General features: G+C 70.2%; 3 protein-coding genes across 4 annotated transcripts; 2 read left to right on the plus strand and 1 right to left on the minus strand.

Annotated features, from left to right (window-relative positions):
* The first annotated feature begins 693 nt into the window (after positions 1–693).
* Positions 694–3,928, plus strand: CCKBR (cholecystokinin B receptor). Its single transcript, XM_075492060.1, has 5 exons — positions 694–953; positions 2,141–2,392; positions 2,482–2,746; positions 2,878–3,005; positions 3,281–3,928. The coding sequence occupies exons 1-5, from the start codon at positions 791–793 to the stop codon at positions 3,793–3,795; spliced, it is 1,323 nt and encodes a 440-aa protein (XP_075348175.1). The 5' UTR covers positions 694–790; the 3' UTR covers positions 3,796–3,928.
* Positions 3,929–11,910: 7,982 nt separating this feature from the next.
* SMPD1 (sphingomyelin phosphodiesterase 1) lies at positions 11,911–15,296 on the plus strand. Its single transcript, XM_075491446.1, has 6 exons — positions 11,911–12,180; positions 12,726–13,489; positions 13,986–14,157; positions 14,241–14,317; positions 14,625–14,770; positions 14,855–15,296. Exons 1-6 carry the CDS (start codon positions 11,944–11,946, stop codon positions 15,262–15,264), a joined length of 1,806 nt encoding a protein of 601 aa, XP_075347561.1. The 5' UTR covers positions 11,911–11,943; the 3' UTR covers positions 15,265–15,296.
* Positions 15,297–15,475: 179 nt separating this feature from the next.
* APBB1 (amyloid beta precursor protein binding family B member 1) lies at positions 15,476–22,586 on the minus strand. 2 transcript variants are annotated; one of them, XM_075491445.1, is made up of 14 exons: positions 22,562–22,586; positions 21,342–22,146; positions 19,536–19,726; positions 19,388–19,444; positions 19,213–19,298; positions 19,045–19,081; positions 18,564–18,701; positions 18,336–18,463; positions 17,397–17,511; positions 17,133–17,217; positions 16,746–16,829; positions 16,499–16,614; positions 16,235–16,411; positions 15,476–16,137 (listed from the first exon to the last, which is right to left on the minus strand). In XM_075491445.1, exons 2-14 carry the CDS (start codon positions 21,964–21,966, stop codon positions 15,970–15,972), a joined length of 2,007 nt encoding a protein of 668 aa, XP_075347560.1. In that variant the 5' UTR covers positions 21,967–22,146; positions 22,562–22,586; the 3' UTR covers positions 15,476–15,969. The 2 variants fall into 2 exon arrangements, with proteins under 2 accessions (XP_075347560.1, XP_075347559.1); XM_075491444.1 differs by lacking the exons at positions 21,342–22,146; positions 22,562–22,586 and adding an exon at positions 20,090–20,247.
* Between the last annotated feature and the right edge of the window lie 2,520 nt (positions 22,587–25,106).

Below are 25,106 nucleotides of genomic sequence, written 5' to 3' on the forward strand. Positions count from 1 at the left end.
GGGACGGGGATGGGATGGGGATGGGGTAGAGGCAGGACAAAGAGAAGGGGAAGGGGAGGGCGCAGGGGCAGGGGCAGGGCAGGACCCGGGCAGGGTGGGGGTGGGCGGCGGGGGCGCCGGGCTGTGCCGGGGCTCCGGGAAAAGCGGCGGCGGGAACCGGGCGGGGGCGGCCCGGGGTGGGGGCGAGCCGGGGCCGGGGCCGCGGCCGGGGCCGGGACCGGAGGGCAGCTCGGGTCCAGCAGCGCCGGTGCCGCCCCCAAGGGGCACCCGCAGGGAGAAGCCGCGGGCGCCGGCACCGCCGCCACGGTGGCCGCCACACGGTGACAGCCGCCCGGTGACAGCGGTCCGGTGACCGCCGTCCGGTGACCGCCACACTGTGACCGCCGCCCGGTGACCGCCGCCGCCCGGTGCCCCGGGAGCGCTCCAGGGCGCGGCCGTGCGGACGCCCCCGGCGACCACCGTCCGAATCCCCCCCCCGAGCCCGCCCGGGGCCCCGCCGGCTCCGGCCGCCGCCCCCGCGCCCCCCGCCCCGCTCCCGCTGCCGGCGTCCCCCGGTCCCGCCGCCCCGCGCCCCCGCCAGCCCCGTCCCCGCTTCCCCCGCTTCCCCCGCTCCCCCCGCTCCCCGCTGCCGCCCCCGCCCCCGGCCCGCCCCGCACCGGGCGCCGCCCCCGCTCACTCTCCCGGCGGCTCCGGCGCGGAGCGGAGCCTCCTGCCGGTGCCGCCGCCGGTGCCGCCGCCGGGGCGGGCGCGATGGGCGCGGGGCGGCTCTGAGGGCGGCTCCGCCGGCGCCATGGACCCGCGGCGCCTCAACGAGTCGCTGCAGGAGCTGCTCTGCCGCCCCGGGAACGGCTCCGGCCCCGCCGCCGGCACCGGCACCGGCTCCGGCTCCGCCGGGAACGTCTCCGCCTGCGACCTCCTCCGCAGGGGCCTCCGCGGGCCCCCGGCGCCCAAAGGTGAGACCGGGACGGGACGGGACGGGAGGGGAGGGGAGGGGACGGGACGGGAGGGACACCCCGCCGTCCCGCCGAGCGCTCCCCCTCCTCTGCCTGCCCGGTCCATGCCGGTGCGCGCCGCCGCGCGTCCCGGCGCAGCCCGCCGTGCACCCCATCCGCCTGCCCGGCGTATCCCGGTTCTTCCCGCCGCGCGTCCCGGTGCTCCCTGTCTGCGTGCCCGGTGCAGCCCAGAGCCCCCTGCCGTGCCCCCCGTGCGCCCCCGTCCCGCCGCACCGGGCCCGGCACGCCCCGCCAGCCGCTGGCCCCAGCTCCAGCCCCGCCCCGGTCCTCGGTCCCTGGCCCCAGCCCCGATCCCCAGCCCCAGCCCCACCCCGGTCCCCGGTCCCCGGTCCCCGGCCCCGGCTCGGCAGGGATGCGCCCCGGGCTGGGGGCTCGGCGGCACGGGCACAGCCCGGCGGTCCCGGTGCCCGGCTGCGGGGCCAGAGGGCAGGCGGCGGGGCCAGCACGGCGAGGCTGCCCGGGTCCGGGCGGGGCCCTGCCCGGGGGGCAGCGGGAAAGCGGAGGGGGACCCCAGCAGGGGCCCCACCGGGCGCAGCCACTGCCCGCCCCGCACCCCCACCCCACTGCCGGGGGCCGGGACCCCCACCCCACCAACCCCACCCCACTGCGCCCGGCCGGGGCTCCCCAGGCAGCGGGATGCGACGCCAGCACCGGCTGTTGTTCGGCTCCTGGGGGATGAACGGCCCTGGTCACGTCCCAGCGCGGCCGGGGGCTCGGGGGCTTGGGCACCGGCTCCCGCTGCGCTGGGAGGGCAGAGGCCCAGGGGTGGCTGCAGGCAGCCACGTCCTGCCTGCGCGGCCGAGGGCTCGGCCCGGGGAGGGCAGGACGGGGGCACCGCGGCTCCGGCCCCAGCACCCACCCAGCTTGGGGTGCTGTGGCGCCGGAGCCCAGCCCAGGCAGCGGCATGTCCGCAGAGCCAAGCCGGGGGGCAGACGGGGCATCCCAGCCCCATGTCCACTGCGGCGGCAGCAACACGGAGGGGTCGCGGGCGCCCGGCTGACAGCTCCCCACCGAGCCTACTGGACGTGGCTGGAGCCAGCCAGAGCCCAGAGCCCGGACCATGCTCAGCCACGCTGCCCGCCTGTGCCGGGGTACCCACGGGCATCCCGTGACCCTGCTGCCTGCAGATCTGGACCTGACGGTGCGCATCCTGCTGTACGTGCTGATCTTCGTGCTGAGCGTCTGCGGGAACGCCCTGGTCGTGGCCGTGCTGCTCCTGAACCGCCGCCTGCGCACCGTCACCAACTCCTTCCTGCTCTCCCTGGCGCTCAGCGACCTGATGCTGGCGCTCTGCTGCATGCCCTTCACGCTCGTCCCCAACCTCATGGGCACCTTCATCTTCGGAGAGGCCGTCTGCAAGCTCATGGCCTACCTCATGGGTACGAGGGGGAGGCGGGCGGGGGCTGGGGGAGGGCCAAGCCACGCCGTGCCGTGCTGTGCCGCGGGCACTGACCCTCGCTGCCCGCAGGCGTCTCCGTCTCGGTCTCCACCTTCAGCCTGGTGGCCATCGCCATCGAGCGGTACAGTGCCATCTGCAACCCACTGCAGTCCCGCGTCTGGCAGACGCGCTCGCACGCCTGCCGGGTCATCGCCAGCACCTGGCTCTTCTCAGCACTGCTCATGCTGCCCTACGCCGTCTACAGCACCACGCACACCGTGCCCGCCCGCAGCACCCTCCTGCCCGTCAGCCAGTGCACCCACGACTGGCCCAGCGAGCACGTCCGGCAGGCCTGGTGAGTTGGCCCTGGGATCCCCGCCCGCCCGCAGGACCCCGGCACGAGGTGGGACGCGGTGCAGCCACCAGCCCCACTGCTGCAGCCGGGCTGGCGAGGGGCCGCTGAGCAATGGGCACCGCGTCTTCCAGGTACGTCCTGCTGCTCCTCGTCCTCTTCTTCATCCCGGGCGTGGTGATGATAGTGGCTTATGGGCTCATCTCCCGCGAGCTCTACCGGGGCATCCACTTCGAGCTGGACATCAAGGGGGAGGCTGCAGGTGAGGGGTCGGGCTGGCGCGGGGCAGGGCTGGGGGCACTGCTGTGTGCCCCTCGCACAGGCAGACCCCCTGCCCCGGGATGAGGGGGAGGGCTCAGCCCCCACCCTGAGTCCTCACAGCTGGGGGGTTCCCTGGGGACTCCTCCCTGTGCAGGGCCCTGTGCCGCGTCCCGTCCTGACACCCCGCTGCGTCCTAGCGGAGGACGTGCTCGTGGCCTCGGGGTGATGTGGGTCCCCGCGGTGCTATGGCCATGACCGCACCCCTCTGCCCCACAGCTCAGCGCAACGGCAACAGAGAGCTGGCGCCCGCCTGCGACGAGGGGGACGGCTGCTACCTGCAGCTCTCCCGGCCGGGCGGCGCGCTGGAGCTGCGGGCGCTGGGCACGGCGGGCGCGCAGCAGGACCGGGCGCGCATCAACAGCTCGGAGGCGAAGCTGGTGGCCAAGCGGCGCGTGATCCGCATGCTGGTGGTCATCGTGGCCATGTTCTTCCTCTGCTGGCTGCCCATCTTCACCGCCAACACGTGGCGCGCCTTCGCCCCGCGGGCGGCCCAGCGGGCACTCTCGGGGACGCCCATCTCCTTCATCCACCTCCTCTCCTACATCTCCGCCTGCGCCAACCCCCTCATCTACTGCTTCATGAACCGCCGCTTCCGCAAAGCCTTTCTGGCCACCTGCGCCAGCTGCCGCCGCGCCTGCCCACACCGCCCGCTCGAGGAGGAGGTGGCCAACGCCAACGCCTCGCTCTCCAAGTTCAGCTACACCACTGTCAGCAGCCTCGGGCCCCTCTGAGCCGGCCGCCCCGGCCCCCGCTGCCCCCCGGGCCCTGCCTGCACCACCCGTGCCCCCTGCCCTGGCCTCCTCCGCGTGCCCCCCGTGCCTGGCGCAGCCCGGCGCAGCCCCAGCCTCCAGAGCCCCCCGTGCCTCCGTGTGCTCCCCCTGCCTGTCTGCCCTCAGGCCTCACCGGCCCCCGCCCGCCCCTGGGACCCCTGGTGCCCCCCAGCTCCGCGCCCCACAGGCCCAGGCTGGGCTGGAGGCGAGGACCCGGAGCAGGGGCTCCCCGGGGACCCTCGGGGCCTGCAGGCCAGGGGTGGGCAGGGGTCAAGGTGCCCCCAGCCCAGCCCGGAGTCTCCCCACTCTGCTCCCCAGCTCCAGCCACAATAAACTCACCCTGCGCCTGCCTGCGCCTGCCTGCGCCGCTGCTTCCCGCCGTGCCAGGCCCGGCCGCTCACGGCACCGGGGGTATGTGGGCCAGAGCCAGGTGAGACGGGGGGCTGCACCGCTCGGGGCAGGGGGGCCGCAGGGCCGGGCCCCTCTGCTGTGGGAATCCGCGGACCCCTGGGGCAGCGGCCGGTGCTGCCTGCGGGAGTGGTGGGTCCATGTCTGGGGCTTGGGACGGCCCCGCCGGGCTCCGCACCGGCACCGGCACGGTACGGGGACGGCACTGGGACGGCACGGCATGGCGCAGCCCTACAGGCGTGACCCCGGGACACACACCCACACCCGCACACAGATGTGCACACACCCGTACACACGGATCGCACACACGCGTGGACACGCGCACACACTGCGCATACGTGCACACAGCGGCACTCACTGGCGCTTGAGGCAAGCGTGCAGCTGGGCAGGTTGGCACAGCCGGGCACGGCAACGCGCGAGTACAGCGAGAGGCAGAGCAAAGACCAGCACACGCAGCTGTGCACACAACCACACGTGCACAAGCGCACGCATGCACACAGAGCGGCACCAAACACCGGGACACAAACACAAGCGTGCACACACACACACACGGAGTGCGGCACGGAGGTGGACAGAAACCCCTGCATGCACAGGAAGCTCCACATGGGCTCTGGATGGAGGGACCCAACCATGGGTGCAGTGACGCAAGAAACAGCGGGGCAGGACCCAGGGGACTCCATCTCCCACCATGCCCAACGAGACTCCATCTCCCACAGTGCCCAAAGTGGACTCCATCTCCCACAGTGCTCCAACGAGACTCCATCTCCCACAGTGCCCAACGAGACTCCATCTCCCACAATGCCCCAACGGGACTCCATCTCCCACAATGCCCCAACGAGATTCCATCTCCCACATTGCCCCAACCGGACTCCATTTCCCACAGTGCCCAAGGGGACTCCATCTCCCACAGCGCCCAACAAGACTCCATCTCCCACAATGCCCCAACGAGACTCCATCTCCCACCATGCCCAACGAGACTCCATCTCCCACAGGGCCCAACGAGACTTCATCTCCCACAATGCCCCAACGAGACTCCATCTCCCACAGTGCCCAACGGACTCCATCTCCCACAGTGCCCCAACGAGACTCCATCTCCCACAGTGCCCAACGAGACTCCATCTCCCACAGTGCCCAACGAGGCTCCATCTCCCACAGTGCCCCAAGGGGATTTCATCCCCCACAGTGCCGCAATGGGACTCCATCTCCCACAGTGCCCAAAGAGACTCCATCTCCCACAGTGCCCCAAGGGGACTCCATCTCCCACAGTGCCCCAAGGGGATTTCATCTCCCACAGTGCCCCAACGAGAGTCCATCTCCCACAGTGCCCAACGAGACTCCATCTCCCACAGTGCCCAAACTGGACTCCATCTCCCACAGTGCTCCAACGAGACTCCATCTCCCACAATGCCCAACGAGATTCCATCTCCCACAGTGCCTCAACGAGACTCCATCTCCCACAGTGCCCCAACGAGACTCCATCTCCCACAATGCCCAACGAGACTCCATCTCCCACAGTGCCTCAACGAGACTCCATCTCCCACAATGCCCAACGAGACTCCATCTCCCACAATGCCCCAACGAGACTCCATCTCCCACAGTGCCCAAGGGGACTCCATCTCCCACAATGCCCCAACGAGACTCCATCTCCCACAGTGCCCCAACTAGACCCCATCTCCCACAATGCCCAACGTGATTCCATCTCCCAAATTGCCCAAGGGGACTCCATCTCCCACAGTGCTCCAACGAGACTCCATCTCCCACAATGCCCTAACGAATCTCCATCTCCCACAGTGCCCCAAGTGGACTCCATCTCACACAGTGCCCCAACGAGACTCCATCTCTCACCATGCCCAACGAGACTCCATCTCCCACAGTGCCCAAGGGGACTCCATCTCCCACAGTGCCCCAACAAGACTCCATCTCCCACAGTGCCCAACGGACTCCATCTCCCACAGTGCCCCAACGAGACTCCATCTCCCACAGTGCCCAACGAGACTCCATCTCCCACAGTGCCCAACGAGGCTCCATCTCCCACAGTGCCCCAAGGGGATTTCATCCCCCACAGTGCCGCAATGGGACTCCATCTCCCACAGTGCCCAAAGAGACTCCATCTCCCACAGTGCCCCAAGGGGACTCCATCTCACACAGTGCCCCAAGGGGATTTCATCTCCCACAGTGCCCCAACGAGAGTCCATCTCCCACAGTGCCCAACGAGACTCCATCTCCCACAGTGCCCAAACTGGACTCCATCTCCCACAGTGCTCCAACGAGACTCCATCTCCCACAATGCCCAACGAGATTCCATCTCCCACAGTGCCTCAACGAGACTCCATCTCCCACAGTGCCCCAACGAGACTCCATCTCCCACAATGCCCAACGAGACTCCATCTCCCACAGTGCCTCAACGAGACTCCATCTCCCACAATGCCCAACGAGACTCCATCTCCCACAATGCCCCAACGAGACTCCATCTCCCACAGTGCCCAAGGGGACTCCATCTCCCACAATGCCCCAACGAGACTCCATCTCCCACAGTGCCCCAACTAGACCCCATCTCCCACAATGCCCAACGAGACTCCATCTCCCACAGTGCCCAACGAGACTCCATCTCCCACAATGCCCAAAGTGGACTCCATCTCACACAGTGCTCCAACGAGACTCCATCTCCCACAGTGCCCAAGGGGACTCCATCTCCCACAGTGCTCCAATGAGACTCCATCTCCCACATTGCCCAACGAGACTCGATCTCCCACAGTGCCCAAAGTGGACTCAATCTCACACAGTGCCCCAACGAGACTCCATCTCCCACAGTGCCCAACGAGACTCCATCTCCCACAATGCCCCAACGGGATTCCATCTCCCACCATGCCCAACGAGATTCCATCTCCCACATTGCCCCAACCGGACTCCATTTCCCACAGTGCCCAAGGGGACTCCATCTCCCACATTGCCCAACGAGACTCCATCTCCCACAATGCCCCAACGAGACTCCATCTCCCACAGTGCCCAACAAGACTCCATCTCCCACAGTGCCCAAGGGGACTCCATCTCCCACAGTGCCCCCACGAGACTCCATCTCCCACAGTGCCCCAACGAGACTCTATCTCCCACAGTGCCCAAAGAGACTCCGTCTCCCACAGCGCCCAACAAGACTCCATCTCCCACAATGCCCCAAAGAGACTCCATCTCCCACCATGCCCAACGAGACTCCATCTCCCACAGGGCCCAACGAGACTTCATCTCCCACAGTGCCACAACGAGACTCCATCTCCCACAGTGCCCAAAGAGACTCCATCTCCCACAATGCCCCAAATAGACTCCATCTCCCACAATGCCCAAGGGGACTCCATCTCCCACAATGCCCAACGAGACTCCATCTCCCACAATGCCCAAGGGGACTCCATCTCCGCCAATGCCCAAGGTGATTCCATCTCCCAAATTGCCCAAGAGGACTCCATCTCCCACAGTGCTCCAACGAGACTCCATCTCCCACAATGCCCTAACGAATCTCCATCTCCCACAGTGCCCCAAGTGGACTCCATCTCACACAGTGCCCCAACGAGACTCCATCTCTCACCATGCCCAACGAGACTCCATCTCCCACAGTGCCCAATGAGACTCCATCTCCCACAGTGCCCCAACGAGACTCCATCTCCCACAGTGCCTCAACGACACTCCATCTCCCACAGTGCCCAACGAGACTCCGTCTCCCACAATGCCCAACGGGACTCCATCTCCCACCATGCCCAAAGAGACTCCATCTCCCACAATGCCCCAACGGGACTCCATCTCCCACCATAACCAACGAGACTCCATCTCCCACAATGCCCCAACGAGACTCCATCTCCCACCATGCCCAACGAGACTCCATCTCCCACAGTGCCCCAACAAGACTCCATCTCCCACAATGCCCAACGAGACTTCATCTCCCACAGTGCCTCAACGAGACTCCATCTCCCACAGTGCCCAACGAGACTCCATCTCCCACAGCGCCCAACGAGGCTCCATCTCCCACAGTGCCCCAAGGGGATTTCATCCCCCACAGTGCCCCAAGGGGACTCCATCTCCCACAGTGCCCAAAGAGACTCCATCTCCCACAATGCCCCAACGAGACTCCATCTCCCACAATGCCCAAGGGGACGCCATCTGCCACAATGCCCAACGAGACTCCATCTCCCACAATGCCCAACGAGACTCCATCTCCGCCAATGCCCAACGAGATTCCATCTCCCACAGTGCCCAACGAGACTCCATCTCCCACAGTGCCCCAACGAGACTCCATCTCCCACAGTACCCCAACGAGACTCCATCTCCCACAATGCCCCAACGAGACTCCATCTCCCACAGTGCCCAAAGAGACCCCATCTCCCACAATGCCCCAAGGGGACTCCATCTCCCACAATGCCCAACGAGACTCCATCTCCCACAATGCCGTAATGAGTCTCCATCTCCCACAGTGCCCCAAGTGGACTCCATCTCACACAGTGCCCCAACGAGACTCCATCTCCCACAGTGCCCAACGAGACTCCATCTCCCACAATGCCCCAACGAGACTCCATCTCCCACAGTGCCCAAGGGGACTCCATTTCCCACATTGCCCAACGAGACTCCATCTCCCACAGTACCCCAACGAGACTCCATCTCCCACAGTACCCCAACGAGACTCCATCTCCCACAATGCCCCAACGAGACTCCATCTCCCACAATGCCCTAACGAATCTCCATCTCCCACAGTGCCCCAAGTGGACTCCATCTCACACAGTGCCCCAACGAGACTCCATCTCTCACCATGCCCAACGAGACTCCATCTCCCACAGTGCCCAATGAGACTCCATCTCCCACAGTGCCCCAACGAGACTCCATCTCCCACAGTGCCTCAACGACACTCCATCTCCCACAGTGCCCAACGAGACTCCGTCTCCCACAATGCCCAACGGGACTCCATCTCCCACCATGCCCAACAAGACTCCATCTCCCACAGTGCCCAAGGGGACTCCATCTCCCACATTGCCCAAAGAGACTCCATCTCCCACAATGCCCCAACGGGACTCCATCTCCCACCATAACCAACGAGACTCCATCTCCCACAATGCCCCAACGAGACTCCATCTCCCACCATGCCCAACGAGACTCCATCTCCCACAGTGCCCCAACAAGACTCCATCTCCCACAATGCCCAACGAGACTTCATCTCCCACAGTGCCTCAACGAGACTCCATCTCCCACAGTGCCCAACGAGACTCCATCTCCCACAGCGCCCAACGAGGCTCCATCTCCCACAGTGCCCCAAGGGGATTTCATCCCCCACAGTGCCCCAAGGGGACTCCATCTCCCACAGTGCCCAAAGAGACTCCATCTCCCACAATGCCCCAACGAGACTCCATCTCCCACAATGCCCAAGGGGACGCCATCTGCCACAATGCCCAACGAGACTCCATCTCCCACAATGCCCAACGAGACTCCATCTCCGCCAATGCCCAACGAGATTCCATCTCCCACAGTGCCCAACGAGACTCCATCTCCCACAGTGCCCCAACGAGACTCCATCTCCCACAGTACCCCAACGAGACTCCATCTCCCACAATGCCCCAACGAGACTCCATCTCCCACAGTGCCCAAAGAGACCCCATCTCCCACAATGCCCCAAGGGGACTCCATCTCCCACAATGCCCAACGAGACTCCATCTCCCACAATGCCGTAATGAGTCTCCATCTCCCACAGTGCCCCAAGTGGACTCCATCTCACACAGTGCCCCAACGAGACTCCATCTCCCACAGTGCCCAACGAGACTCCATCTCCCACAATGCCCCAACGAGACTCCATCTCCCACAGTGCCCAAGGGGACTCCATTTCCCACATTGCCCAACGAGACTCCATCTCCCACAGTACCCCAACGAGACTCCATCTCCCACAGTACCCCAACGAGACTCCATCTCCCACAATGCCCCAACGAGACTCCATCTCCCACAGTGCCCAAGGGGACTCCATCTCCCACAGTGCCCCAACAAGATTCCATCTCCTCAGTGACCAAAGAGACTCCATCTCCCACAATGCCGTAATGAGTCTCCATCTCCCACAATGCCCCAACGAGTCTCCATCTCCCACAATGCACCAACGAGACTCCATCTCCCACAATGCCCCAACGAGACTCCATCTCCCACAGTGCCCAAATTGGACTCCATCTCCCACAGTGCCCCAAGGGGACTCCATCTCCCACAGTGCCCCAAGGGGATTTCATCTCCCACAGTGCCCCAACGAGACTCCATCTCCCACAGTGCCCAACGAGACTCCATCTCCCACAGTGCCCCAAGGGGACTCCATCTCCCACAGTGCCCCAAGGGGATTTCATCTCCCACAATGCCCAACGAGACTCCATCTCCCACAGTGCACAACGAGACTCCATCTCCCACAATGCCCAAGGGGACTCCATCTCCCACAGTGCCCAAAGAGAATCCATCTCCCACAATGCCCCAATGAGACTCCATCTCCCACAGTGCCCAACGAGACTCCATCTCCCACAGTGCCCAACGGGACTCCATCTCCCACATTGCCCAATGAGACTCCATCTCCCACAATGCCCCAATGAGACTCCATCTCCCACAGTGCCCAAGGGGACTCCATCTCCCACAATGCCCTAACGAGACGCCATCTCCCACAGAGCCTAACGAGACTCCATTTCCCACAGTGCCCCAAGGGGACTCCATCTCCCACAATGCCCAATGAGACTCCATGTCCCACAGTGCCCCAATGAGACTCCATCTCCCACAGTGCACAACGAGACTCCATCTCCCACAATGCCCCAACAAGACTCCATCTCCCACAGTGCCCCAAGGGGACTCCATCTCCCACAGTGCCCCAACGAGACTCCATCTCCCACAGTGCCCAAGGGGACTCCATCTCCCACAGTGCCCCAACGAGACTCCATCTCCCACAGTGCCCCAACGGGACTCCATCTCCCACAGTGCCGAAAGGGACTCCATGTCCCACAGTGCCCCAACAAGATTCCATCTCCTCAGTGACCAAAGAGACTCCATCTCCCACAGTGCCCCATGGGGACTCCAGCTCCCACAGTGCACAACGAGACTCCATCTCCCACAATGCCCCAACGAGACTCCATCTCCCACAGTGCCCAAAGTGGACTCCATCTCCCACAGTGCCCAACGAGACTTCATCTCCCACAGTGCCCAACGAGACTCCATCTCCCACAGTGCCCCAACGAGACTCCATCTCCCACAATGCCCCAACGAGACTCCATCTCCCACAATGCCCAAAGTGGACTCCATCTCCCACAGTGCCCCAAGGGGACTCCATCTCCCACAGTGCCCCAAGGGGATTTCATCTCCCACAGTGCCCCAACGAGACTCCATCTCCCACAGTGCACAACAAGACTCCATCTCCCACAATGCCCAACGAGACTCCATCTCCCACAGTGCCCCGAGACTCCATCTCCCACAATGCCCAAGGGGACTCCATCTCCCACCATGCCCAACGAGACTCCATCTCCCACAATGCCCCAATGAGACTCCATCTCCCACAGTGCCCCACGGGGACTCCATCTCCCATCATGCCTCTGGCTCTGTTTAAAGGCACCGCCGTCCCCTTGCTCTTCCGCCCCCCCCGCCCCCTTTTGATGAGCGCTCGGCCCCGGCCCCGCCCCGCTATCTCTGCCCCGCCCCCGGCGGCGGAGGCGTCGTTCTGCCATGGCGGCGCGGGGTCAGGGCTCCGGCCCGGCCCCGGCGCTGTCGCTGCCGCCGGCGCTGTGGCTGTCGGTGTCGCTGTCGCTGTGGCTGTCGCTGTCGGTGTCGCTGGCGCTGCCGGCGGGGCTGCCCCCTGCCGGGGGGGAGGCCCTTCTCGAGGCGGCACCGCGCTGGGGCTGGCGGAACGTGTCGTGCCCGGCCTGTCGCCTGCTCTTCGGGGCGCTGGACCTGGCGCTGCAGGTGGGCGCCAGCCGGGTCCGGACGGGCCGGGCCGGGCGGAGTGGGGCCAGCGGCGTCCGGGACAGGAACGGGGTCAGGAGAGGACAGGGATGGGACGGGGTTGGGCTGGGACAGGGTCTGGGCCAGGGTCAGGGTCGGGGTCAGGGTCAGGACGGGCAGGGACGGGGCTGGCAGCGGGAGCTGGGCCGTGGCCGGGCCAGGACCTTGTGATAGGGCTGGGACAGGCTGGGGCACGTCGTGACTTGTGACAGGCACGGGACCAGGATGGGGATGGGCTGGGGCGGGCCAGCGGCTCCACTCGGATGGACAGGGACAGGGACAGGCTGGGGCGGGGGTGGGACGGATCCCCGGCCCCTCCTTCCTCCCCCGAAAGGGGAACCGGCTGGCGCCCGGGCGATGGGGGATGGAGGGGACTGGGTGGGTGCGGGTCCCCACAGCCTCGGGGATCCCAGCCCAGGGGTCAGGGTGGCAGGGGCGGCGGGGGGCGAGGGCAGCGGGGCTGTCCTGGGGAGCTGGTGGCAGCCCAGCCGGTCCCTGCCCCGCAGCTGGAGCCCAACGTGGTGCGCGTGGGGCGCGTGGCGGCCCGGCTGTGCCAGGACCTGCGGCTGGCACGCCCTGAGATCTGCCGGCAGGCCGTGCAGCTCTTCCAGCGGGACGTGGTGTCGGCCTGGGCCCGCTCGGTGCTGCGGCCTGGCGAGGCCTGCGGGCTGCTGTTGGGCCGGCACTGCGGCCGCTGGGACATCTTCGGCGCCTGGAACATCTCCCTGCCTGCTACGCCCAAGCCGCCGGTGCGGCCCCCGGTGCCCCCGCCGCCCGGCGCCCCCACCGCCCGCCTCCTCTTCCTCACCGACCTGCACTGGGACCGCCACTACATGCCGGGCAGCGAGGCCGCCTGCCCCGACCCGCTCTGCTGCCGCGGTGCCGCCCGCCCCGGCCCCGGCGGCGCCGGCTTCTGGGGCGAGTACGGCAAGTGCGACCTGCCGCTGCACACCATCGAGGCGCTGCTGGCCCAGCTCCCCCGCACAGCCCCCTTCGCCGCCGCGTACTGGACAGGGGACATCCCGGCACACGATGTCTGGCAGCAGAGCCGCCAGGACCAGCTGCTGGCCCTGCGCACCGTCACCGGGCTGCTGCGCCGGCACCTGGGCGCCCTGCCCGTCTACCCGGCCGTGGGCAACCACGAGGCCACCCCTGTCAATGCCTTCCCCCCGCCATACGTGCGGGGCAACCAGTCCTCCGCCTGGCTGTATGATGCCATGGCCCAGGCCTGGCAGGACTGGCTGCCCCCCCCGGCGCTGGAGACCCTCCGGTGGGGGCAGCTGCTGGCAGGGGCCAGGCGGGGGGGCTCCAGGCTGGGGGGCTCTGGGCTAGCAGGGGCTCAGGGGGCTCAGGGCTGGGAGGGCAAGGGGCGCTCTGGGCTAGCAGGGGCTCAGGGCTGGGGCAGCTCCGGGCTGGGAGGGCGCAGAGTGGTCTCCATGCTGCGGGGGAAGGGGGGCCCAGGCTAGCAGGGGCTCAAGGGGGCTCAGGAGGGGGGGCTTAGGGCCGGGGGGGTGCAGGTGCCTCGGGTTAGCAGGGTCAAGGTGGGGGGCTCCATACTGGGAGGTACGGGGGGGGGAGGGGGGGGGCTCGTGGCTGGTAGGGGCTTGGGGTACTTTGGGCAGGCAGGGATGGGGGGGCTCAGGGGGTGCGGGGTGCTTTGGGCAGGCGGGCAGAGGGGAGGGAGGTGCTGGGGCAGGCAGGGAGCCGGGGGGTGGCGGTGCGGCAGGGGGCAGAGGCAGGCAGTGCTCACCCCCCCATCCCCACAGGGCCGCCGGTTTCTACACGGTGCAGGTCTGGCCCGGGCTGCGCCTCGTCTCCCTCAACATGAACTTCTGCTCCCAGGCCAACTTCTGGCTCCTCATCAACTCCACCGACCCCGCCGGGCAGCTGCAGTGGCTGGTGGGGATCCTGGCAGCCGCTGAGCAGGCGGGGGAGAAGGTGAGGGCGGGGGAGGGGTGCTGGCCCTGCACGCGGGGGGTCCCGGGCACCCCGCAGCCCCCCCGTCCTCCGCTGCCTCCTAGGTGCACATCATCGGGCACATCCCCCCGGCCCACTGCCTGCGCAGCTGGAGCTGGAACTACTACCGCATCGTCAGCAGGTCAGCCCCACAGCCCTCACTGCGCTGCTCGGCCCGCGGCGGCAGGGCGGGGGGAACGGTGCCGTGCCAGAGCATCTGGGGCCGGGAGCCCAAAGCTGCCCGTGCCAGGTGCCAGAGCCGGGGCGAGGGCCGGGTGGGAGCCAGCACCGACAGGCATGGCCTGGACACGCGGCGTCAGCTGAGCCCGGCGTGACGGGGGGCTCTGGGCCGCAGGACTGGCTGCACCGTGCCGACTGCCAGGCAGCGTGGTGGGGTCAGGGTGGAGGTCTGGGTGGCGGCAGCCCTAACCCCCCCCGGCCCGGCGCAGGTTTGAGGGTACCATCGCGGCTCAGTTCTTTGGGCACACGCATGTGGACGAGTTCGAGATGTTCTACGACGAGGAGACGCTGACGCGCCCCGTCTCTGTCGCCTTTGTGGCCCCCAGCGTCACCACCTACATCAACCTCAACCCTGGTGCGCCCTGACCCCCCCCGCCCCACGCCGCCCCTCTGAGCGCGGTGCCACCGCCCGCTCCTGACCCACCCACCCTGCCTGCAGGCTACCGCGTGTACGAGGTCGACGGCGCCTACCCCGGCAGCTCCCACGCCGTGCTGGACCACGAGACCTTCATCCTCAACCTCACTGAGGCCAACGCGCCGGGGGCAGAGCCACGCTGGCGGCGCCTCTACCGCGCCCGTGAGGCCTATGGGCTGCCCAGCGCCTTCCCCGCCGACTGGGACCTGCTCATCCGCCGCTTCCAGGATGACGAGCGCCTGTTCCAGCGCTTCTGGTTCCTCTTCCACAAGGGCCACCCGCCCCGCGAGCCCTGCCTGGCCGCCTGCAAGGCAGCCCTGCTCTGCGCCCTGCGCACTGGCCGCTCTGCCGACCCCGCTCTCTGCCAGCCCCTGCGCCCAGCGCTGCCCTTCCGGCGCATCCAGGCGCTCTGGCGGCAGCGGCGGCTCTGCTGAGGGCAGTGGCAGCGGCCCCGGGAGCCGGGCGGTCCCTGCCTGTCCCCGTGCTCCTGCCAGCCGCCACCCCCACCCGTGGCACAATAAAGGTGTGATGGACCCAGCGGCTCCTGCCCGAGGCCCCGCGGGATGTGCTGGGAGGGCAGGCGGCCCCGCTGCTGCTCCTCGTCCTCCTGCGGGCGGGTGCTGCAGGGAGGGGGCCAGGCCGGGCTGGTGGAATGGGTTTATTATTAATTATTTAGTACGACACAGATCTTCGTTACAGCAGGAGTGGCAGCTCTGGAGCCGGCGGCCCCGGGGAGCCCCACGCCGCAGGTTAGACCACATGCATCAGGGCAGGGCGGGCCCCGCGCCCCCGCCGCGCTGGCGCCATCGTCCCCGCGGGGCGGCGGGGGGCTCACCCCGGCCTGTGGGGCAGGACCCCCAACCCACCGCCCTGGGGCACGGCCGGAGGGGCAGAGGCGCGCGGCAGAGCACCGCACTCGGCGCTCACCCCAGCACGGGCGCGTGCTCCGCAGCCCCTCGCACACGGCTCCGTGCACAGGGTCGCCCGCGCACGCACAGACGCACGCGCCCCGGCACGGGCTCACCCCCCACCGGCGCCCTGTGCGTCGCCAGCGCTGCCGCCCCCTCCGTCCCGTCCCCCTCTCCCGTCCCAGGGGCGGCGGGTGGGGAAGGGGTCTCGGTCGCTCCCCCCATCTTGGCTCATGGCGTCTGGGCGCCAAGGCGCTTGGGCTTCAGACTGCCCAGCAGGGTCTGCACACCCCTGCGGACGGAGGAGCCCACCCGGCGGGCCACCGAGTCGGCGGGTGGCGCAGGCAGGCAGGAGCTGGAAGCCTGGGGCCGGGCGTCCAGGCACTTCTGGTAGCGCAGCTGGGGAGAGCGGGGTCAGTGGCAGGGCTGGGCAGGGGGCTGTGGTATGGGGAGGGGGCCGTGGGGAGGGGGCTATGGGGACCGGGGGGACACTCACCATGCAGGCAGCCTGCAGCGCCTCACTCAGCCCCGCAGCGTTGGGCTCGCACCAGACCATGTGGCAGCGGAAAGCGCCGGGGGCGCTGGCCATGATGAAGGCGAAGGAGCGCACGTCCCGGCCCACCCCCATGAAGGACAGGAACCGCACGCGGCACTCGCACAGCACCACCTCTGTCTGCGGGCACGCGGCCGGGGGTCACCGCCGTCCCCACCACGCCGCTGGGACAGGGACAGCAACGGGGCACCGCGGGGCCAGACCCACCTGCTCGTGGGTGATGGTGAGCGTGGCGGGTGCCACGTTGACCACGATGGGGGTCCAGTGCTCCTTGCTGCCAGTGGCCAGCGCCGCCTCCAGCGCCGCGTTGATGACGTCCATGCCTAGGGACAGGCAGGGGGGCTCAGGGGTGCCCCGTGGGGATGGGGGGGGCTGGGGCGCCTGCCCCACAGCTGCCCCACGGGGTGCGAGTGCCCCCGACCGCCCCCCAGTGCCACCCCCGCCCCGCGCTCACCCACGGGCTTGGCAACGGGCACGCAGCCCAGGTAGCACACCGGGAACTTCTGCACCACCTCGCTCTTGGGCGCCGGGAACTCCACTGCGGCACAGGGCGGGGTCAGCCCCCCGCCGACACCGCTGCACCGCGTCACCCAACGCCCGGCCCTGCGCCGACACCGCTGCACCCCGTCGCCCCACACCCGGCCCCCCACCACCGCTGCACCCCAATACCTGGACCCCACCCCAGCCGTCCCCCAACAGCCGTCCCTGCCCCCCAACTGCCCCACCCAGCCACGCAGCCCCCAGCTCCCCCCAGCCAGCACGCACGGCCCCCAGACACGCTAGCCCCCCCCCCCCGCCCCAGCCCCCTCAGCCCCTCCCAGGCCTCCCCCCCCCGCCATACCCTGGAAGGGGATCTCCACCAGCCTGGAGGGGTCTGTGGAGAGGCCGTTAGCCAGTGCCCGGGCGTTTCGCCGCTCCACCATGATCTGCAGAGAGCACGGGGCCACCACCCCCCCCGGGCCGTCAAGCCACGGCCCCCAGCCGCTGCTCCCCACACGGGGCCGCGGTGAGCCACACCGGGGGGGGGGCCTCACCATGGAACAGACCTCGGAGCTGGCTGGGGGTCTCACCTAGGGCCGGGGAGGCTCTGGGGGGGGGGACTCACCTGGGAGCAGACCTCGTGCAGGCTGGTGGCGATGTTCTTGGCAGGGCTCTCGCAGCGGAAGACGTGGCACTTGAGCATCTGCGTCAGCTGGTCACGGGCCACGTAGGCGAAGTCCCTGCGGAGAGGGGCTGCGCTCAGGACCCCCCCGGCCACCCGAGCTCCCCACTGCCCCACCCCAGGTGCAAGGGACGGGACTGGGAGGACTGGTGCGAGGCTCAGCTGCCGTACCTCTCCCTGGGTCCCCGGCCAGCGCAGCAGGAGAGAGCCAGAGAGCGGAGTTAGCGGGGCTGGGGTGCACATATCCGCCACGGCCCCACCACCCGGATCCCCCCGCGCCCGCACGGGGCCATGCCTGACCTGTGCGACCCTCCTCTGCCCCAGCACTGCCGGGGGGGTTCAGCCTTGGGACCCTGCACGCCCCCGCACCGCGGGTGCACGGGACCCCACAGCCCCACACCCCGCGTGCGCCCAGAACCCTGCACGCTCCTGTGCCCCACGTGCACGGGCCTCACACCCCATGTGCCCCTGGATCCTGCTCAGCCCCACACCCCACGTGCATGGGACCCCCACGGCCCCGTGCCCTTGTGCAGCCAGATCCTGCGCGCCCCCTGGCCCCACATGCACGGGACCCCTGTGGGCCCTTGCCCCGCATGCACCCAGATCCCTGCACACCCCGGCACCCCAGGTGCACGGGACCCCCCAGCCCTGCACCCTGCGTGCACCCGGCTGCCCGCACCCAGGACCTGCAGGTGCAGGGACCCCCCGCTCCACCCCCCGCACGCACAGACGCCACCCAGCGCCCACGCCCGCCCGCAGAGCGCTCCCCACGTAGCCCACCCCACACACGTGGGACCCTGCACAGCCCCCTCGGGGTCCCACGCAGCTCCCCCGCCCCGCGCATCCCCCCTCGCCCCCGCCCCACGTCCCCGCGCCCCCCACCTGCCGCTGTCGCGCCCCACGCCCCAGACGCGGATGCTGGCCACGGGCTGCGCGTGCAGCAGGGCCCGATCCTGGGGGTCCACCAGCTTCAGCGTCTGGCTCTCCAGCAGCAGCAGCATCGCCCGGCCCTGGGGGGGGGGGGGGGGGGGGGGGCTGAGTCAGGGGGGCCCGCGGCCGCGCTGCAGCCGCCGTCCGAGCCGGCGTGCGAGGCAGGGCCGGGGCACCCACCTCACCCCAGGCGCCGGGGGGGCCGCGCTGGTGCAGGGAGAGCTGGCGGATGCAGTTGTTGACGGCGATGCTGCTCCGGCCCGGCGCCAGCTCGTCCTCGCTCATCTCCACCCAGCCCAGCGAGCGCACGGCGAAGCACTGCGGGGACGGCGTGGGGCAGGCGCGGCTCCGCCACGGGGACCCCGCCGCCCCCGCGCCCCGACCCCGGGGCAGGGCAGACCCGCAGCGGGGGGGCACCGCGGGCCCCGGACCCAGCTGAGCCCCCTCCGGTGGCGGTGACGGCACCGCCGCTGTCCCGGAGGGGGATGGGGGGGGTTCCCGGGTCCCGGCCCCCCGGCAGCAGGGCAGACCCCGGGCCCCGCGGGGAAGGGGCCGGCCGGGCCAGCGGAGGGCCCGCAGCGGGGGGGGGGGGGGGGGGGGGGGCAGGCGGGGGGGGGTGCGTCCGTGCTGGGCACCCGCCGCCCCGGGGCCCCGGGCCTACCTTGGAGCCCGGCTTCTCCTCCTCGGCCAGGGCCGCGCTGCAAGAGCGAGGGGCCGTCACCGGCTGCTGCCGCCGGCACCGGCGGGGAGACCCCGGCGCCCCGGCGGCGCAGAGCCCCGCTCCGGCCCCGCACGGAACCCGCACGCTCCCTCCCGCGGCCCCACGCACCCCACGCCCGGCGAGGCCAGGCCCGGGGACGGCGGCTCCGCGTCCTGCGCTGCGGGCTCCTCATCCGCCTCCTCCGCCGCGGAGTCCTGGGGAGGGAGGGAGGAAGGGAGGGAGGGGGGCACTGGCAGGGCCGGGCCCGCGGGGAGCAGCCCCCCGGCCCCCGCGCCCCCCTCACCTTCCAGAAGTCCCCCTCGCCGAAGCGCTCAGCCGGGGCGAAGCCCGTCCAGGCGAGCTGCGGAGGACAGCGGGGCCAGCTCAGGCGCGCGCCGTGGGGCGGCCCCGCACCCCGGGGTCCCCGCGGCCGCCCCACGGCCGGGACTCACCGGCGGCTCCTCGGAGGGGGTGCTGCCCGGGGAGCCGGGGGCCGAGCTGCGGGCCAGCCCCGAGGGGGGCTCCCACTGCGTGGTGCCGGTGGGGATGTGCCAGTAGTAGGTGCCCGAGGTGTCCTGCACCCGCATCCATCCCGCGGGCAGGTCCGAGTCCGTCTCGAAGGAGTTGCGGGTCCAGAAGGAGTCTGGGGAGCGCGGCCCGCTCAGGGCCGGGCCCCTCCGGGCAGCCCCGGCTCGGCTCAGCCCCCGCCGCCCCTCCGCTCAGCCCCTCCGCAGCCCCTGCCCCCGGGCCGGGCACCCCGCCGGAGGGCTCCGGGCCCCCCCCCTCGCCGTGAGGCCCGCGGCCAGGCAGGGCCCGGCACCCCCCGCCGCCACGCAGAGAGGGGTCCCACACCGCCACGGGGACGGGGGACCCCGCCGGGCCCCACGGGGGGGGGAGGGGGGGGGGGCGGGTCCCAGGGCCGGGCAGGGCGCCGGGCCCGTCGAGGGGCCCCGCCGAGCCCCCCCCAGGCCGGGCCGGGCCCCCCCGCACCCCGCCGCGGCCCTACCTGGGCGGGTGTCCAGCAGGACGACGGCCACGAAGTAGTCGGCGCTGCGCATGGTGCCGCCGCCCCATGCCGGGGGTCGTGCCGGCTGCCGGCCAGAGCGCAGCCTGCAGCCCCCGCGGCCCCGGCCGTGGGGCGCCGTGGGGCCGGTCCCGCCGCGGCCCCCGCCCCGCGGCCCCGCGCCCCCGGCCTCCCCCGCGGCCCCCGCCCCGCACCGGGCCCCCCCCCGGTGCCGGCGCCGGTGCCGGTGCCGTCCCGCTCCCGCGGCGGCCTCACCTGCGGCCGGGCCGGACCAGGCGTTTCCCCGGCAACCGCTGACGGCAGCGCCGGGGCCGGCGGGACCGGGAGGGGCGGGGCGGGGGAGCGGGGGGGGGGGGGGGGGGGGGGGAAGCACAGCGGGGACAGATGGGGCACACGGGACGGGGAGGTGACACCGCCCGGCGTGGGGACACGGAGCCGGGGACACCGGGGGGGCCCACCGCCCTGGAGGGCGCCGGGGGCACTGCGGGGCCGGGGGGCGCGGCGGGGCCGCACCCCCAGAGAGGGGCGGCGGGTGACGGCGCAGCAGGGCCAGCGCCGTGGGGCTCAGCGGGGGCTGCGCACCCAGCAACCGCGCAGGGGCACGGCCAGGGAGGGGGCACACGCTGTGCTGGGGGGCACAGCGCGGGCGGGGGCACACGGCGGGCGCCGCGAGCCAACGGGGCTGGGGGCCGGGAACGGCAGCGGCGGGCACGCGGCCAGGGACCGGCGGAGGAAGATGTGGGGCCGACAGGACCAGGCTGGGCGCGGCGGGACGGGGACGGGCACGGGCAGCGGCTGCCATGGGGCAGGCAGGGGCCACCATAGGGCTGTCAGGGGAACCCACGCGGCAGCCGTGGGGGAACCAGGGCGGCCATGGGGCAGGCCGGAGCAGCCGTGGGGCAGGCAGGGACCACCGTGGGACAGGCAGAGCAGGCAGGGACAGCCACGGCGCAGGCAGGGGCCAGCACAGGGTGGGCAGGAGAAGCTGCGGGGGGGGGGGGGGCCAGGGCAGGCGCGGGACAGGCGGGCGCAGCTGTGGGGCGGGGGGGGGGGGGCGGCACAGCGGGACAGGCAGAGCAGGCGGGGACGGCCACGGGGCAGGCGGGGACAAGCCCCGGGGCAGTCACGGGCCGCCGCGGGGCAGGCGGGAGCCGCCGTGGGGCGGGCGAGGCAGTCAGCGGTCACCCCGGGCCGCCGTGGGGCCGCCGTGGGGCCGGTGCCCGCGGGTGCCCACCTGCGTCGTCGGGCGAGCTGCCGGCGGGGCTGCCCTGGCTGAGCGTGGCCCAGCTGGAGTCCTCGTCGCTGGCCGCGCCGCTGCGCACCCCGAAGAGGAGGCTGGCGCTGCGGCCGTGCTCGCGGGGCGCCCGCTCCCCGCTCTGCTCCGACTCGGCCGTCGCGGGGTCGCTCTGCACCGGCGTGGAGTCGCCGTCGCCCTCCTCCTCCTCCTCCTCCTCCTCCTCCTCGTCCTCCTCCTCGGCCCCCCGCAGCTCGATCAGCAGCGGCAGGGCCCCCCCGCCGGCGTGCCCGGCGTTGCGGGCGTTGCGGGCCGCGACCTCCAGCTCCTCGGGGGGCGGCCCCAGCTCGTTGCGGTTCTGGTCCCGCTCGGCCGCCCGCCGCAGCTGGTTCTGCCCGTCCTTCACCCACTTGGCCGTGGCCGGCTCCTCGCCGGCCGGGGCGGGCGGCCCCCCCCCGCCCTGCAGCTCCGTGCCGCCGTAGAGGGGGCGGCCCTGGGGGGAGCCGGGGGGGCCCTTGGGGCGCAGCAGCTGCCCGGGCTCGGGGGGGCCCTGCAGCCCCAGGCTCAGCCCCGGGCAGCTGTTGTCGTTGGCCAGGTCGCTCCGCTTGCTCAGGGACCCCGACATGGCCGGGGCCGGGGGCGGGGGGAGCGGCGCGGGAGGAGGCGGCTCCGCCGGCGCCGGGGGACGCGGCGGGTGCCCCCGGACGAGCCCCGCCGCCGCCCGGGCCCTGCCCGACCCTCACCTGCTGCTGCCGGGGGGGCTCCTACAGCCGCCGGGGCGCCGGCGCCTCCGCGTCCATGGGGCCTGCGGGCGGGGGGAGCGGGGCAGCCGCGGCCCCGGGGTGTCCGTGTCGTGTGTGTGTGTGTGTGTGTCCGTGTCCCCCCCCCCCCCCCGCAGCCGGAGCCCCCGGCCCCGGCCCGGCCGCCCGCCCCACGGGCCCCGCCGGGGCCCCCGGCCCCGCGGCGGGAGACCCCGCGCCCCCGGCCCCCCACCCCGGCCCCGGCGCTGCGGGGCCCCCACGGGCTCCGGGACCCCCGTCCCCGTCCCCCCCCCCCCGGCTGCCCCCAGAGCCCGGCCCGGCCCCAGACACCGACGGCCCCCGGCCCCCCCGCAGCGCAGCGCAGAGCGGGGCCGCTCCGCCCGCCCCCGGCGTCCCGGCCCCGCTCCCCGCGGCGCCCCCGGCCCGGGGGACCCGGCCCCGGCGCGGCCCGGCCGGTACCTGCGGTGGCTCCGCTGGCGGGGGCGGGGGGCGGGGGGCGCCGCTTCCGCTTCCGAGGGCGGGGCGGGGACAGCGCCCCACCCCCACCCGCACGGCACGGCCGTGCCACCGGTACCGGTACCGGCACCGGCACTGACAGCGGTACCGGCACTGACAGCGGCACCGGCACCGGCAGTGACACCGGCACCGGCACTGACAGCAGTACGGACCGGCACGAACGGGCACCGGCAGTGACACCAGTACCGGTACCGGCAGTGACAGCAGTACCAGCACTGACAGCGGCACCAGCAGTGACAGCGGCACCGGCAGTGACACCGGTACCAGCACTGACAGCGGCACCGGCACCGACAGTGACACCGGTACCGGCAGTGACAGCAGTACCGGCACTGACAGCGGCACCAGCAGTGACAGCGGCACCAGCAGTGACACCAGTACCAGCACTGACAGCGGCACCGGCACCGGCAGTGACACCGGCACCGGCACTGACACTGGTACCAGCAGTGACAGTGGCACCGGCAGTGACATCAGTACCAGCACTGACACCGGTACTGGCACCGGCAGTGACACTGGCACCGGCACTGACAGCGGTATGGACCGGCACGAACGGGCACCGGCAGTGACACCGGTACTGGCACTGACACTGGTACCGGCACCGCCAGTGACACCGGCACCGGCAGTGACACCGGTACCAGCACTGACACCGGTACCAGCACCAGCAGTGGCACCAGCACTGACGCTGGTACCGGCAGTGACAGTGGCACTGGCAGTGACACCAGTACCAGCACTGACACCGGTACCAGCACCAGCAGTGACAGCGGCACCGGCAGTGACACCAGTAACCGGCACCGGCAGTGACGGCAGCACCGGCAGTGACAGCGGTACAGACCAGCATGAACGGGTACCAGCAGTGACACCGGTACCGGCACTGACACCGGTACCGGCACTGACACCGGTACGGACCAGCACGAACGGGCACGGCAGTGACACCGGTACCAGCACTGGCACTGACACCGGTACCGGCAGTGACACCGGTAGGGACTGGCACGAACGGGCATGGCAGTGACACCGGTACCAGCACTGGCACTGACACCGGTACCGGCAGTGACACCCGTAGGGACTGGCACGAACGGGCACGGCCGTGACACCAGCACTGCACGGCACAGCCACTGGCACTGGCAGGGATCATTCTGCACGGCGCAGCATGGCCCGGGGTGGCACGGGGAGGGCCCAGACAGCGCAGCACAGGGCAGGGCGGCACGGTACGGTACGGTACGATACAGTACGGCACGGCACAGTATGGTATGGTACAGCATGGCACAGTATGGTATGGTACAGCATGGCACGGTACAGTACGGTACAGCATGGCACGGCACAGTACGGCATGGTACAGCATGGCACGGTACAGTATTGTACGGCATGGCACAGCATGGTACGAGTATGGTACGGCATGGCATGGTACAGTACGGCATGGCACGGTATGGTACGGCATGGCACGGTATGGTACAGCATGGCACAGTATGGTATGGTACAGCACAGCACGGCACGGTACAGTACAGCACGGTACAGATCAGCACGGTACAGATCGGCACGGCACGGTATGGTATGGCACAGTACAGCACAGCACGGTGTGGTACAGCACGGTACGGATCGGCACAGCACAGTACGGCACAGTATGGTATAGTACAGTGCAGCACGACACAGATCGTCATGGCACAGTATGGTACGACACAGTACAGTACAGTACAGCACAGCACAGTACAGATCGTCACGGCACAGTATGGTACGGCATGGTACAGATTGGCACAGCACGGTACAGAATGGCACAGGACAGCAGGGAGCACAGTGGAGCAGGACAGCACGGCAAGGCTCAGAAGGGTCTGGTACGTAATGGCACGGCACAGCACGGTGTGTCGTGGCACAGCACGGCACGGCATGGTACAGCGTGTCACAGCATGGCACAGCACAGTGTGTCACAGCACAGCACGGTACGGTGTGTCACGGCACGGCACGGACAGCGGGGAGCAGCCCAGGGCAGCGCCTGACGGTGCAGAGCAGCCTGGCACAGCACAGCACTGTCCATCTGTCACGGCACAGCGTGACATGGCATGGCACAGCACGGCACGGCACCGAGGGGCAGGGTGCGGCCCAGAAGGGCGCGGCATGGCATGGCTTGGCACGCGTGGAGCAGCACAGAGCAGGACGGTGCAGAGCAGGGACACACGGTGCGGTAATGCACAATACATCACAGTATAACATACAGTGTGGTGAAGCGCGGCACAGAATGGCACAGAACAGCATGGACCAGCGTGGCACTGGATGGGACACATGTGTGGCACGGCCCCGAACAGTGCCGGCAGCAGAGCAGAGCATGGGCAGCGGGGGGCACAGAAGGGATTGGTACGGCACAGGAGGGCACGCAGGGCACTGGTACGGCACGGCACGGCACAGAACGGGGGGGCACACAGGGCACTGGTGCAGCACAGCATGGCATGGGGGGGCACTGCAGGGGCAGGGTGGGCGGGGAGGGAACCGCAGCATCGGTCAC

Source organism: Mycteria americana, chromosome 1 (assembly GCF_035582795.1).
Source record: "Mycteria americana isolate JAX WOST 10 ecotype Jacksonville Zoo and Gardens chromosome 1, USCA_MyAme_1.0, whole genome shotgun sequence".
NCBI lineage: Eukaryota > Metazoa > Chordata > Aves > Ciconiiformes > Ciconiidae > Mycteria > Mycteria americana.